The following is a 13292-nucleotide window of genomic DNA, read 5'->3' as shown; positions in this document are numbered from 1 at the left end:
CTTTCAGATTGGTTATGCTTGGGAACACACAGGCCTTTTCAGTGACTGTGGCTTTTTGCATGCAAATGTAAATTTTGTACATAAAAGTCTATTCAGCCCAGCAATCTCCACTTGCATGGAGCTGCCAAGGCACGCCCAATGAAAACAAGTGTACAAGCATGCATTTCCTGTGCATCCCATGCCTCAGGCCGCTTTACTCACACTGACTCAGGGGGTCAGAACAGAGCTTGCTCTGGATGCTAGGAACTGTGAATGGAAAGGGTGCAGGAAGAGTTTTACACATAACAAAATGTTAAATTTAACAAAGCTAATTAATCTGAAACAAAAGGATGAATTCCATAAGAGGAGGTTCAGTTGCCTGTGGATCCAGAAGTACCAGGTAGCTTTTTCCTTTGTGCAGAGCTCTCAGGGCCTGCCCAGGCCTCACAGGCTAGATTTAACACACAGTATAAATCTGTTATTTGTCTCAGCAACAGTCTGTGTTAAGTTTGTTAAGTCTGTGTTAAGTCTGTAGCATATTCATGTTTATATGTCTGGGCTTAAACGTCATCAAAGAAAGGAATTTAAAATCGTTAAATAATGAAAATGAAGTCCATACTTTCAGAGATTGTAGGTCTCACTGTTACTACATTATTAAAATATTCTTGGTATTATCATGCAGTATTACCAATGGCTTTGTACTGTGCTGTCTGATTAACTATACTCCACTCCTTGCAAAAACTGATTGGGATTTCATTTGATACTCTCAAGTTCAATGCAATGACTTCCAACAAAAGTCGATTTATCACATAAAGCCTGTTTGGACACTTACTAGCTGTAAGTCTCCCGTTTCTGAAAAACAGAAGCTGAATGTTGTATAAACCTTGAAACTGCTCTTACTTAAGAGGATTTCATTAGCCAGTGGTGGTAGTTAATCATGTTAACAGCTGGTCCTAAGACACCAAGAACAGGATTGATCTTCCAGAGCTCTGACTTGTTTTCATTCATTCACTGAGCAGCTGCAGAGGTTTGAGCTGTACCCATTCCCAGCTGTTAGAACAGCAGTGGAAGGATAACGAGCCCTGTAAGCTGAGGTTACTCTTTACACTGCAGTAGTTGATTGGCAGGTGTGGATTTCTTTACCTGTCTTCTGGCTGTGGTGGGGAGAGATGGGAGAGCCGCAGCAGTAACATTTTAGACAAGAGCTTGCAGCTGGACACTCAGATTTCAGGCACTGCTTAAACTCTTTGTAACTTTAAGGAACCCTCTCACAGCACTACAAATACTGAGACCTTAAGTAAGTTTACAGAAAAGATGAAGTACTTTCAGTAACACAAATCCAGGCTTTAAAGCACTTTGAAATCTCTGTGTAATCGAGATCACTGAGCAAGGCACATGTGGAGAAATGGCTACGTGGGAAATGAGAAGGTTTCAAAACCGGCAACCTCTTGGTTCTCTCCACATCATGTAAACAACCCTGCTGTTGTTTTTAGGAATTCTTCTCAATGAGTGTTACCTACCTCTGCAGAAACTTCTTGAAAACCCGTCTGTAGGCATAGCCAGCTCTTCTGACTCGAATATTTTCTTTCAGACCCAAGTATTCCACTTGATGCTTTACCCTGGGGACAAAAACAATGCAAGGCTTAAAATCCGTTTAATTTCAGCATATTTGTGGATTGAGGCACTCTCAAACATCTGAATCATGTTTAACTGTTGATGGCTAAAATTCATGGACAGGTACATGAATCTATTTTTACACATTACCCTGCACACTGCATGATAGGAAAGATACTCCAGGCAGGTAGACTACAGCACTGAAATATATGTAGCAAGTTAACCTTAGCATTTTTTCCTAGTTTAACTTCCAATCTCCAAAATAATTTGTGTATAAATTCCTTAGGTAATTATTATTATTACCTAATAATATACCTATACCTATGCAACTACGTATTAACTATTACCTATACAATTACACAGCTGGTATCCAAGGGATTGGGAAATTGTTTTGTGTTCTCTTCCTGTAAGTTTTTCCTATGCTTTACATGGCTCAAACAGCAACACAGTAACATTTTTTTCCTCGTTGTTATGGAGAAAAGACCAAATCTGATAGCTGGAAAAAGCCCCTGATGCCAAACCTTCACTACACAAAGAATCAGAAAGAAGAAAGTCAGGTCAGCGTACTGATGAAAAGCCAGAATTTCTCCTAATTTTACCATGATGCTAAGGAAGGATTCGAGGAGAGGCACAAGACTGGCTGAAGCCAGTAATGGATGACTCATCCATGGCACATTTTAAATTACAAACAAAAGCTGAGCTGGTAGCAGTCCCACAGAAAGTGTTAATGGCTGTGGAGGAACTCTGCTGCCCATGGGAACTGAAGTATGATTATCCCAACACCATCAGAGCTGCCTCACACCCAGCACTTCCAATTAGCTTCTAACCAGGGAACAAGTATCTGCCCATGAAATGCAAAGCAGAAAAACAGCAAAACAAAAAAGCCTTTGCACTTTTTCCTCCTTCTAGACCCGTGGTACATTAATGTTTTTATATTTCTTCTTACATATGCTGCTAGTCTGCTACTTAACGTTTTTTAATCTGAAGAATTTCAGTTGCTGATTTCCTTTGCATTTCCTTAATTTTCTGATTTAAGTCACGTGCTGAAAGAAGCAATGTCAGTTTTTCACTCTGTTGCTGTTCTTCTATAGGGCAAAGTATAAAAGCTTTAGCTTTCACTCTGAACTATAACAGTTGTTAAGATTTTAGTCCCACAAGTTTAACAAACAGTATGTAAAAGAGCATCTGTTTACATCTAACTTTTTAAAAAGTGAGCCTGTAAGAAGCCATTTAATTTTGTTTTGCTTTCTATTTCTCTGATTTTACAGAACATTCTTCCAAATCCTGAAACTCTTAGTTAATTAAATGTTATTTCTCTAGCTATTTTGAAAAGTTAAATTTGAATATAAAATTACTACCCATTGATTTTATTTTTTTTTTGTTGAGACTTTTTTTTCAAATGACTCATAGTAGGAAGGGAAAAATCTTTTGAAATCCCTTGCTACAAATGACAAAATCCCTTCAGTTATTTCTTCTTTTTGAAGACCACTTTTGAGAGGTATTTTACTAAGTGATGAGTGATACTGCTCTTTTAGCTTAAAAAAAGACTACTACACATTTTAATCTTGCTGTGTTCAAGGAATAAAGTATATTTTGTACCCACTCCAAGAATTCTGGTGCAGTACAAAGCTGGTGAACAAAAATACATTTTCCTGTTTATAGCTTTCCCTCCTGTTCACATCTGGAATAATGCACTGGAGCAACAGTACTACTCCCATTTTCTTACTGTCCTGCCAGTATCAGTGTCCAGCACCAGAGAATTTGAGACATTTTTCTGGTTTTTTCCTTTCCTTTCTGAGAAAAGACACACTGAATATCTCCCTCCAGGCAGCAACCCCAAGCAGGTCAGGGTCTGGGAATTCAGCTAATGCAGCAGTTTTGAATACAAGTCCAAGTGGCTGTGCCAGGACCTGAACAAAAACACATTTCAAGAACACCCCAATTTCTGGATTTGCTAAGGTATTATACAAGGTTTAGATATTACACAAGGCCTAGTTTCAGTGCTAAGTATTCTGGAGTTATTCAGCAGCAGAAAGGTGGAGTTCCATGGCTTCTGTGAGCATGAAGTAAGACCAGCTTTGTGAAAGGGTTTTTTCCTTTTTCAGTCACATTTTCACGGTCTAGTAACCTGCTACTAATAAGCAAATTGCTACTCCCACTACACTGACTAAGGCAGCCTGTGTATGATACAGCATTATGTGACCATACAAGAAAATAAACCAAAAAAATTTTAAAAATCAATTTATCAGCAAAGTATGACATAACCTCAATTATGATTTTATTTCTCTCAAATCTTTTGCACAGTAAAACTGAGAAACAACAATATTAAGCTTAACTTTGAATTGTCCCATGCATATAAATTTCTTTTCCCCAGACCTGTCACTGAGTGCCCCAGTGAAGTCCTAGTACAATAGATGGGCAATCACAGATTGAAATGGGATAATGTTGGGATTTTTAAACAGGGAGGAAGGATTACCATTGTAAGTAGCACTGCCATTTCTGTCTGAGCTTGATAATATACAATCTTTTGTATTTCACTTGGCAAATACAGCAGCTACTAATAACACATCCTCATTATAGGAAAACAAGAAGATATCTTGCCCGTTTTTGCTCCTGAAGGGGTTTCCTGAAAGCTGCCCTTTTCTCAGGACTAGGACTGTATTTGTTTCACTGGTTTCCTAGCAACAACTTCCACAATAACAGGCCTGTTTCCCAATATGCAAATGATTGATTTTAAAAGCCCCTGAATTTTTAGCTATAAGTTTTATAAATACTTTTCCCAGGATCACTTAGTTCCCTCCTTTGGTCCCCAGTGTCAGTAGAAAATTAAGGGCAACACAGTAGGATTGTCAAGGTGGAAAAGCTAAAGAGGGTCTGCATTTACTGCCAAGCCCTCACTGAGACTCTGAAGTGCAGTCCCAACAGCTTCTGTAAGCGCTCTCCACTGCATGTGACTGTGCTGGTCTGCTGGAAAGGCAAGAAGGGAATTCTGCTGGGGCTATGCAAGAATGCTTTTTATCAGACTTTGCAAGCTGTTTCACTGATAAAAATAACCACTTGCTTTATCAGCAATTTTACCATTCTCAGAAGTACCTGGTATATAGCAATGAATGCTACCTACATTAGGCCCCCACATGGTTCACACATCCTACTGAGCACCTAGCCTAGTGCAGAAAGTACAGCTCTTTTCCAGAGAAGAGGAAGACACTATAAGCACCATGTAGTTAAAGATGCCTTAAAACAGATGTGATAAACCAAACAAATCATTTAGACATCTATTTCATGTCTATATAAACACCAGATATGACATTCTAGGCAATTCTTTTAAAGAGTTAGCTAATCAAATGTAAGAAATAGAACAGGAACCTTCTCCATTGTTGGTTATAGACATGTTTTGACATGTTTGACACATAAAAGTAGATAAAGATATTCTACTGGCTTCTAGCTTCTTAATAGAAGCTATTTTCAAAGCATAAAGCCAAAGTTAAAAGTGATACATTTGGTGTGCACATTCTACATGGAAAACTGAGTCTTTAATATACTGGTTGTGTTACTCATGCAAATGTTGGTTATTCATAACTGGCAGGAGAAAAGCCAAGAGCTGCACACACCAAGTGCTGATTTAGACCAAGTGACCACCACTTATCTTCAAAGCTTAGGAGAGCTCATGCCAGGTTTCATGTCTGATAGTTTAGAGAATGCAGTTCTGTTTATAGGCCGTGCAATTACAAATTACGAGTTTTTGTGGCTTCTTCTGACCATTAGCATTGCTTCTCCTCACACACTCTGCTTATCCATACCTGCTCTCCTCCCAGTCTCGAGACTTCTTTGTTTCATTGGGTTTGATGCAGCGGATGTAGTGGGGTGTACATTTCATCAGGGTGCCAACAAGGTCATTGGCTTGTTTCTGTAAAACAGGAAAACAACAGGATCTGATCCGAGCTGAACAGGGTAAATCCTGAGGGAATGCTAGTTATCAACCATCTGATGATGATTCCATTGGCTAGATACAGTTGCCTTTGGTCTTTCTCCAACAACCAAAGTGTCTTGGGATAATATGCACCTCATAATAAACTATCAGGAAATAGAAGGCATCATTATCTCCAGCTATATAAAAATATGGAGCAAATGCATCAAGTGAACCTGTCAGGGTGAAATGTGAGAAAAGAGGTTGGTAAAATACTGATTTGCAAAGCCATGTGTAGTCTAAGTGTGTATTCTACAATCAGTCTCCAAACAGACCCTGGCCTAGTAGCACTTTCTGCCTTAGGCAAGGAGCTCTGTGCTCAGTAGAGGCACTGCTGTTGGCTGGGCAGGTGTTGGGTCAGGCATTTCTGCACTGTAAAGAGACCAGTTATCTGCAGTTAACTGTAGGACATGAGAGGCTGAGTGAGGTGGCTCATTCATTATGCACATGCAGTAATGAATTGGTCATTTTGAAAATTCACTGCTATAGGATGAGGCTGAATACAGCATTTAATGAACACTGATGCTGGGCAGAACATTTTTAACAAAGCTGAAACAATGCATCACTTTGCCATGAAGATACTCCTATTATCTATTGTTTAAAGTATCAGGACAGTAAAAAAAGAAAATACATTTTAAAATGTATCTAGTTATTCAAACACAACCACATATACACATACCAACACTGCAAAAGGAGACATACTTTGATTTTGCTGCCTGCAGTGGTAGGACGGCCCTTCTTGTCCACTTGAAGGTTTTCAGGAAACAGAGCCTTTATAAAAGGCCTAGGAAAGAATTTATAAAATAGGGTTGGCACAGAAAGACAATTCAATGCAAGCATGTCAAGGAATATGCTGTAAAAGTTGATAGTTGAGCAGAATACAAATAGCTATTTCTATTACTCTTGAGTTATATCAAATCTATTTTAAAATTAATACTTTCCATGAGCTTTATTCCTCACAGAGAACCCTTGCTATTTTAGTGAGCACTGAAAGCCATGACATCGGACATCTAGGAGAATTGAAGAAATGCACACTTCTTAAAAAATAAGCATCAACTAATTAAAATACATCACAAAAAAATGTTACTTTGTCAAAACAGTGCCTTTCTGAAAGGATGCCAGAACACTGAGGGCCTTGCTTGAGGCCAAAACAAAGTATGCCATTACAACATTTGATTGGGACTGCAGTGCCTCCCTTGGTCTCCAATTTGTAGAAATTAAGGTCAGGGTAATGAAGTGATGCTGTACTGCAGCACTGGGTTATTTGCACTGTTTCACAAAGGAGGTCAGCAGGTGCAAAGCAGAGGAGTCAGGCCCTGTGTGCCCCTCTGAAACACCACAGCATCCCTAGCTCGAAGCGAGTTTTGCTTACGTACAAATCACTGCTCTGCATGAGTTCAATCAAGTCCGTGAAAAGAACATCCCGATTTCTCTCGCAGAATCCATCCATATCATAAGATACCTGGGCCAAGGTGGAAATTCATTGTTAGTGGTAAGTTGAGAACCCAATAATTAAAGAAAATTTAAATTCTGTACTCATCAGTTGCTGTTCTGTACTTTTTGGTTAGTCTGGTAAAACTTAGATACTACAATGAGCACTAAATCCTGGCAAGTATTATTAAACATTTTCTCAACAAACAAAGGCGTTTCATCCTTAAATATAAATTCAGTTTAAAATTAAATTTAAAAAAACTTATGGAACTAGTGAATATAATACTGAATTTTACTAAGAAAAATTTTTGCGTAGTCAGGACAGTAAGTTTTACTGTTATTAAACAGTAGGTTTTACGTTTACTAACTGCAGAAAACAATGAATACTCTGAAAAATAAATCCAAATGAGGCAGAATTGCACATTATATTCCCAGTTTTATTGGTATATCATCAACTAAACATCATTTTTATATCTGAGTTCTTTAAATTTACTACTACTGTAAAAAACAAATGAAATTACAATTAATAAAAGTCTCATTTATTACATTTAAGTTCTGGTACTGAGAGCAGCAAGGCTGAGACTCCTCCCTTCATTTGTGAAGGCATTTCTGTCCTAAGCTCCCTGCACCGTGAAGGGACACTGTCTCCTGAGAGAATCGGGCTGTGTAAAACCAAGCCAGCCCTCTGCAGGGCTTCCCCCTTCCTCTCATTACTGTTCTCTTTGCTCATAAATCCATTACTGAGAATTCAATGATGATTTTTCACGTTACCTTTCCAGCATAATGATGGATGATAAAGCCCTGGTTCCAGCTGTTGAAATGTTCGTGAGTCCCAATCTGCATCTGGAGCTTCTGGAGCAGGGTCTGGTCAGCCCCTTCTCCCACCGCGTGCATTGTGGCACACACGTCATCTAAAATGCTCATAATCCCCGGTGGGTTCTAACGTGTTAGGAACAGGAACAGCAGCTCAAGTGAGGGGGGAACAATTACCAGCCCAGTTGTTTCCCCCAAACAGAAAACTGTCTTTGCTAAAAAATAAACTAGAGCACCGTCAGGAAGGATTTCCCCCCAATCAAATGAGATTAACTTTTACACCAATATGCAAATAGTTTAAGGAGAGATGACACTTCATGGATGACAGTGGGAAATGATGGAGGGAACAGTGATTACTGTTGAAAAAAACCACATTAACAAAAACATCAAAATACTCAACATTTGTTTAAAGTTGCTTTCCTCACTCCACCAAAAAGTAAACCCATGTCTGAGCAAAGTATTAAATGGACATGCTGTAGCTTCACAAACTTAGAGCAAAATATTGAGATTGGGATGGAAATCTTATTCTCTTCCTATTTATCCTCATACAGACAGAAAATGGGCAAAATCTGATGTGCATTTAAGCACAAGTCACTCCAGTCTTTTAAAACTGTTCTGGCCTACATGAGGATAAAGAACTATCTGAAAAACACTCTACTTCTGACCTAATGGGCAGCTCAACATTTGTCACCCCAAAACAGAACATAAAGACTTGAGACTACAGAACAGTCTGTGGAGCAAACCCACAAAATTTCTTTTATCTACAATACTCTTCACTTGTTTCTGTTTGATTTGCAACAGCATCTTGAAGGAAAGGCACTGCTGTAGCTTCCCCAAACTGGATTATATCTCCCAGGGACACAAAGAGCATTATCTGACATACAATTTTTCAGTAAGGTCTTTTTCCCCATTGTTTTGTTTTTCAGTCACATGTCAATCATGCTATGGTATAGTTCTCTTTTTGGATGGTATCTTACATGATGTATCTTAGGGCTCCTATAAGACATCTTATGTAAGATTTATACATAGACTTGGTATGACTCAGTAAGTGAACAACAGTATTTGCATTTTCCTATGAACCTTCTTTACAGAAAAAGCAGTTACCCAAATGTTTATGAGAAAAAAAATCTTATTTTCTCTACCTATTTGTTCTAAATACTTACAACTTTGTTCTCTATAAGGTCACACACTACTTTGTTGTTAAAGTACTCTATTGGTGTCCATCTAATTCCTTCTTGCACATATTCTTCCTGTTAAGTAAAAGGAAAGAGATGCAAACATTCTTTTGCACTGTAGATGTAGCACTAGATTTACAACACACCACAGACACAAACTCTGCACTACTCATGTTCAGGAAGACTTGCCAAATGTATGACTGGGTGGAGGTGGGAGAAATGACCCTATTGATATAGTTAAATCCAGCTCTCTGCTGCCTAAAAGATGAATCAAAATCCTACTCTGTTCTCCCCACACATTCCTTTGTCATTCACAGCCCTTCCGTGGTTGCTGACAACAGCGGGGAGATTTCAAATGCATTTATTGTCAAAGCACTTTGCAAATAGTAACAAAATTACTTTTACAGTATCTTGACAGTGTACCTAATTATCTACACATCCTGATCTATTTTAAAAATTAAGATTGTGACAGGCACATTGAGGATCAGATCCCCCAGACAACACATTTAGAAATGCACATGAAATGAAGGCACAGCTTTTTATTTCTGTATGCAATTACTGTATTTGTAAAGACACCTAAAGAAAGACTGGGGAAAAATCCATATTAAAGTTTGATTAAATTGCCCCAGTCAGTTGCACATATATCACATATATATATATACACACACACACACACACATATATAAATATAACATAGATGCTCAGTAGACACTCTGCAGGTCACTTGTGCACCCAGTGCCATGACTGGTTACTTTCCCACAAAGGCAATTGTGTCTGGGCATTCCTGAAAACTGTCCCAAAGCTGGTGCCAGCCCTGAGCTCACACTGCACACAGGGCTCCTGTCTCAGTTGCATCCTGTCTGCCCTCCCAAGCAGAAACAAAATAAGTGAGATTTGGCAGTAAGACTCTGAGCAGAGAACTGCAAATACTTTCACAAGTATTTTTGTATTTCTCTGATCTATTTCATTCTTACACACACACATATATACATATATAAATATACATATTTTGGAAAAAGAAAAAAAAGATGTGAAGGAAATTAAGGAAAGTATCCCCAATGAGATGTGTGTCATGCTCAAGGGAAGCCCAGGGATGGAGCCAGGCTGCAGCTTCCCATCCCTGCCCATGAGTCAGACTCTGCAGCATGCCTGGGCACAGTCATATGACTGCATTAGCACACTGTGGGGTGGACTGGCTCCTGCACACGCCATCAGAGAACAAATCCCTGCAGCTGAGGTGCTTTACAGTTTTAGGGCCAGCCAACAACAAAGGTTGCTTTCTTTGTCTTGCTTATTAACAACGTAGATTTTACTGTTAAGAGATGATGATGAAACCTCGATTTTTCCACCAGCTGAAAAAGGAATAGTTCATTTGTGAATTCCAAAGTAAAAAACATCTGATTACCTGCTCTGCCTTCAGTGTCAGTTCAATAAAAATCTGCTGCAGTTTTTCATTTACAAAGTTGATGCAGAACTGTTCAAAACCATTTTTCTGTAGAAAAGGAAACAATATAAAAATTAGTCTCCTGCCTTATAGACTGTAATTTTTAGTTCCTAGCTGGCAATAAGCTTCAAAGAAGCACTGTCAGTGACAGATGGGTTGATGACTTTATAGATATTTTGTGGAATTTCAGACCTTTCTTTCAAGATCAATGACTTCATTTCTTTGAAGTCTCTTCAATACTTCATGTTTATTAAGTGAGACATTACCAGTGAGATCACAATGGAAGATGGGTTGGGGATTTTTTTGCTTTTATTCTGGCCATATGATATGTGATTTTTTTTTTTTCTGGTTTAAATTTTTTCCCCTCTAAATTACAAAAAAACTCTCTTAAGTCAGATCTGCTCAAACCCCAAGTATTCCATTGCCATACCTGAAATATTTCAAAGCCATAAATATCGAGGACACCAATGTTATATTCTTCATGGTCCTTCTCCATAGCCTTATTAATAGACTACAAAAACCAGAAACAAAACACAAAGTGCAGTTATACAATTAGAATATATCAATATTCTTAAATATTTATATTAAAATTATTTTAAAATAATATATTTGAATTGAATACAAATATATGGAATAGGTTATTTTGCTTTCACTTTTTAATAAAATGTTATAAACAGTTAGGAAATGAACAGTATGTTATCCTGCTTTCCAGGTCAGTGAGCCTTTGGATTTACTATCTATAAAAATCTTCCCTATTCACTATAATAGGCTCAGTTAAATAAAAGGACAAAGAGAAAGAATAAGAACAGCTTTAGGTCTGCTATTTGATGAATTTTGCTGAGGGTGCACAGAATCTCTTCACCTTTCTGTGTGTCCCCCTCCTGTGCAGCAGCAGTGCTGGTACAGGCACAGGGCATGGCAGGGCTGCTGTGAGGGGGAAGCTCTGGGTCACTGCAGTGCTGCTACAGGCACAGGGCATGGCAGGACTGTTGTGAGCAGGGAAGCTCTGGCTCACTGCAGTGCTGGTACAGGCACAGGGCATGGCAGGGCTGTGAGGGGGAAGCTCTGGCTCACTGCAGTGCTGGTACAGGCACAGGGCATGGCAGGGCTGTGAGGGGGAAGCTCTGGCTCACTGCAGTGCTGCTACAGGCACAGGCCATGGCAGGGTTGTGGGGAGGGAAGCTCTGGGTCACTGCAGTGCTGCTACAGGCACAGGGCATGGCAGGGCTGTGAGCAGGGAAGCTCTGGGTCACTGCAGTGCTGGTACAGGCACAGGGCATGGCAGGGCTGTGAGGATGGAAGCTCTGGGTCACTGCAGTGCCCCCATGGAGCACATCCCTGCTGCACCAGGAGCACCCAGGGCTCCCAGCCTCCAGCCCAGCCCAGGCTCTCACTCTGCATGGAGAATGGAATGTGGCCCCTGGCTCCACTGCCGAATGTGGCTGCTGAAGGGGCTCTTTGCAGGGAAGTGGGATCAGAGAGCAGAGGAAGCACAACCAATTCTGCTCTGCTCTGCAGGAGGAAGTCAGACTCAGAGAAGTACAGATGCTGTGAGGAAGGAGACCAGGATCCCACACGGAACAGTTCTGGCAGGAGCCTGCAAGCAGTTTGTGCCAGAGTCAGTGCCCTGTGTTTGGTATCCATGGGCACACTCCCACAACACTGGGCAGGCTTGGGCAAAGCAATGACAGGCAAGAAAAGGCCTGCAAGGAACATTCCTAGTGCCCTTGAACTCGTTTTGATACTTCAGTAGAATCAAGCAAATCCAACTTACATCCACCAAGTAATCAAAAACACGGGAATGAAGGGCCTTGGCCAGTGCATCCCTGGTGTAGCAGGCTTGTTCCACATTTAGTGTGACATGAATGGACTCAGATTTGCCTCCCCACTTGCTGTCCATCTGTCTGCTGGTCAGTTTTTCCTTCAGGCGGTCCTGGTTAATTCCCAGGAGAAAAGCAGGGAAAGCTAAAACTGCAAGAAAGATCAGGCTTGCTGGATTACCACTTACAGGCTAAATACAGAACAAAGAAAAGAACGAACTTATCTCAAATAACAATAAAACTCATGGAGTGTGCAGCTTAAAAAGGAAAAGGGGAGTGATTTATGTCTTTAGAATTTCCCTATGCTCCTCAAGGACATTTTCAACTCTTTACTTACATGGATTTCAATTAAGATAAACCACCTTGAAGTAAAATAGCCAGCTATTTCTGTACTTTCAATCCTTCTAACATGTAAGCTGCCACAGGACATAGTTTTGAACTGTGTGGTTCAAACAAATCATTCTTGGAGGAGATGGAAATAAAACATAAAGCTCACACATGAAATAAAATTGACACATTTGAAAATTCTTTGTAAAAAACATGAAATATTTAAAATGTAATAAGAAGTCAGTTATCTGCTTCCTAATAGCCTCTCTCTCTCTTCTTATAAATTAGGACATTGCAAAAAGCTTTTCATTACCTTGCCTTTTATTTTTCATCCCTTATTCTGTAAGTAATTTGTCAATCCTGTTTCCCCTTATTTAAAAGCAAAGCACAAAAATACATCTGTGCCATAAGCAGCCCAGGGTCTGGTATTCTCTGCATTCTCAGCACATGGTGCAGATGTTACTGCAAGTGTCATATCCCTTAGGGAGTGGAAAACCAGAAGTATCTTGAGAGGAAACAAAAAGGGCTCCTGAGGAAAACTCCTGAAGTTGGTATTGTACCTCCACTAAACAACACAATCCACTAACAGTGTTTTCTCTGTGTTCCATTGGTTTCAGATCTACTTTACTGGTGTGAGGAGGATGTAGAATAATCACTAAGGCAGCAGCCACTTGTGCTTTATAAATCTGTAATGTCACAGCATGACTTCACTAAACCCTTTA

The 13292-nt window shown here is 39.7% G+C and overlaps 1 protein-coding gene across 3 annotated transcripts in view; it reads right to left on the bottom strand.

The window, feature by feature from the left end:
• Positions 1 to 13292, bottom strand: part of MYO1E (myosin IE) — a 78862-nt gene that overhangs the window by 16179 nt on the left and 49391 nt on the right. For all 3 annotated transcript variants that reach the window (XR_004419137.1, XM_033070466.1, XM_033070467.1), the window contains exons 10-18: positions 12198 to 12394; positions 10854 to 10934; positions 10385 to 10471; positions 8968 to 9054; positions 7763 to 7930; positions 6937 to 7022; positions 6263 to 6344; positions 5394 to 5500; positions 1500 to 1598 (exon numbers count right to left, since the gene is read on the bottom strand). Coding sequence is in view for 2 of the 3 variants with exons in the window: in XM_033070466.1 (XP_032926357.1) it covers positions 1500 to 1598; positions 5394 to 5500; positions 6263 to 6344; positions 6937 to 7022; positions 7763 to 7930; positions 8968 to 9054; positions 10385 to 10471; positions 10854 to 10934; positions 12198 to 12394 (994 nt within the window). In the remaining variant the exon portion in view is untranslated. The remainder of the gene's footprint in view (positions 1 to 1499; positions 1599 to 5393; positions 5501 to 6262; positions 6345 to 6936; positions 7023 to 7762; positions 7931 to 8967; positions 9055 to 10384; positions 10472 to 10853; positions 10935 to 12197; positions 12395 to 13292) is intronic.

This window comes from Catharus ustulatus, chromosome 12 (genome assembly GCF_009819885.2).
Source record: "Catharus ustulatus isolate bCatUst1 chromosome 12, bCatUst1.pri.v2, whole genome shotgun sequence".
In the NCBI taxonomy this organism is placed as follows: domain Eukaryota; kingdom Metazoa; phylum Chordata; class Aves; order Passeriformes; family Turdidae; genus Catharus; species Catharus ustulatus.
Note: the sequence above shows the minus strand (reverse complement) of the source record. Positions and strands in the feature narration are given on the sequence as shown.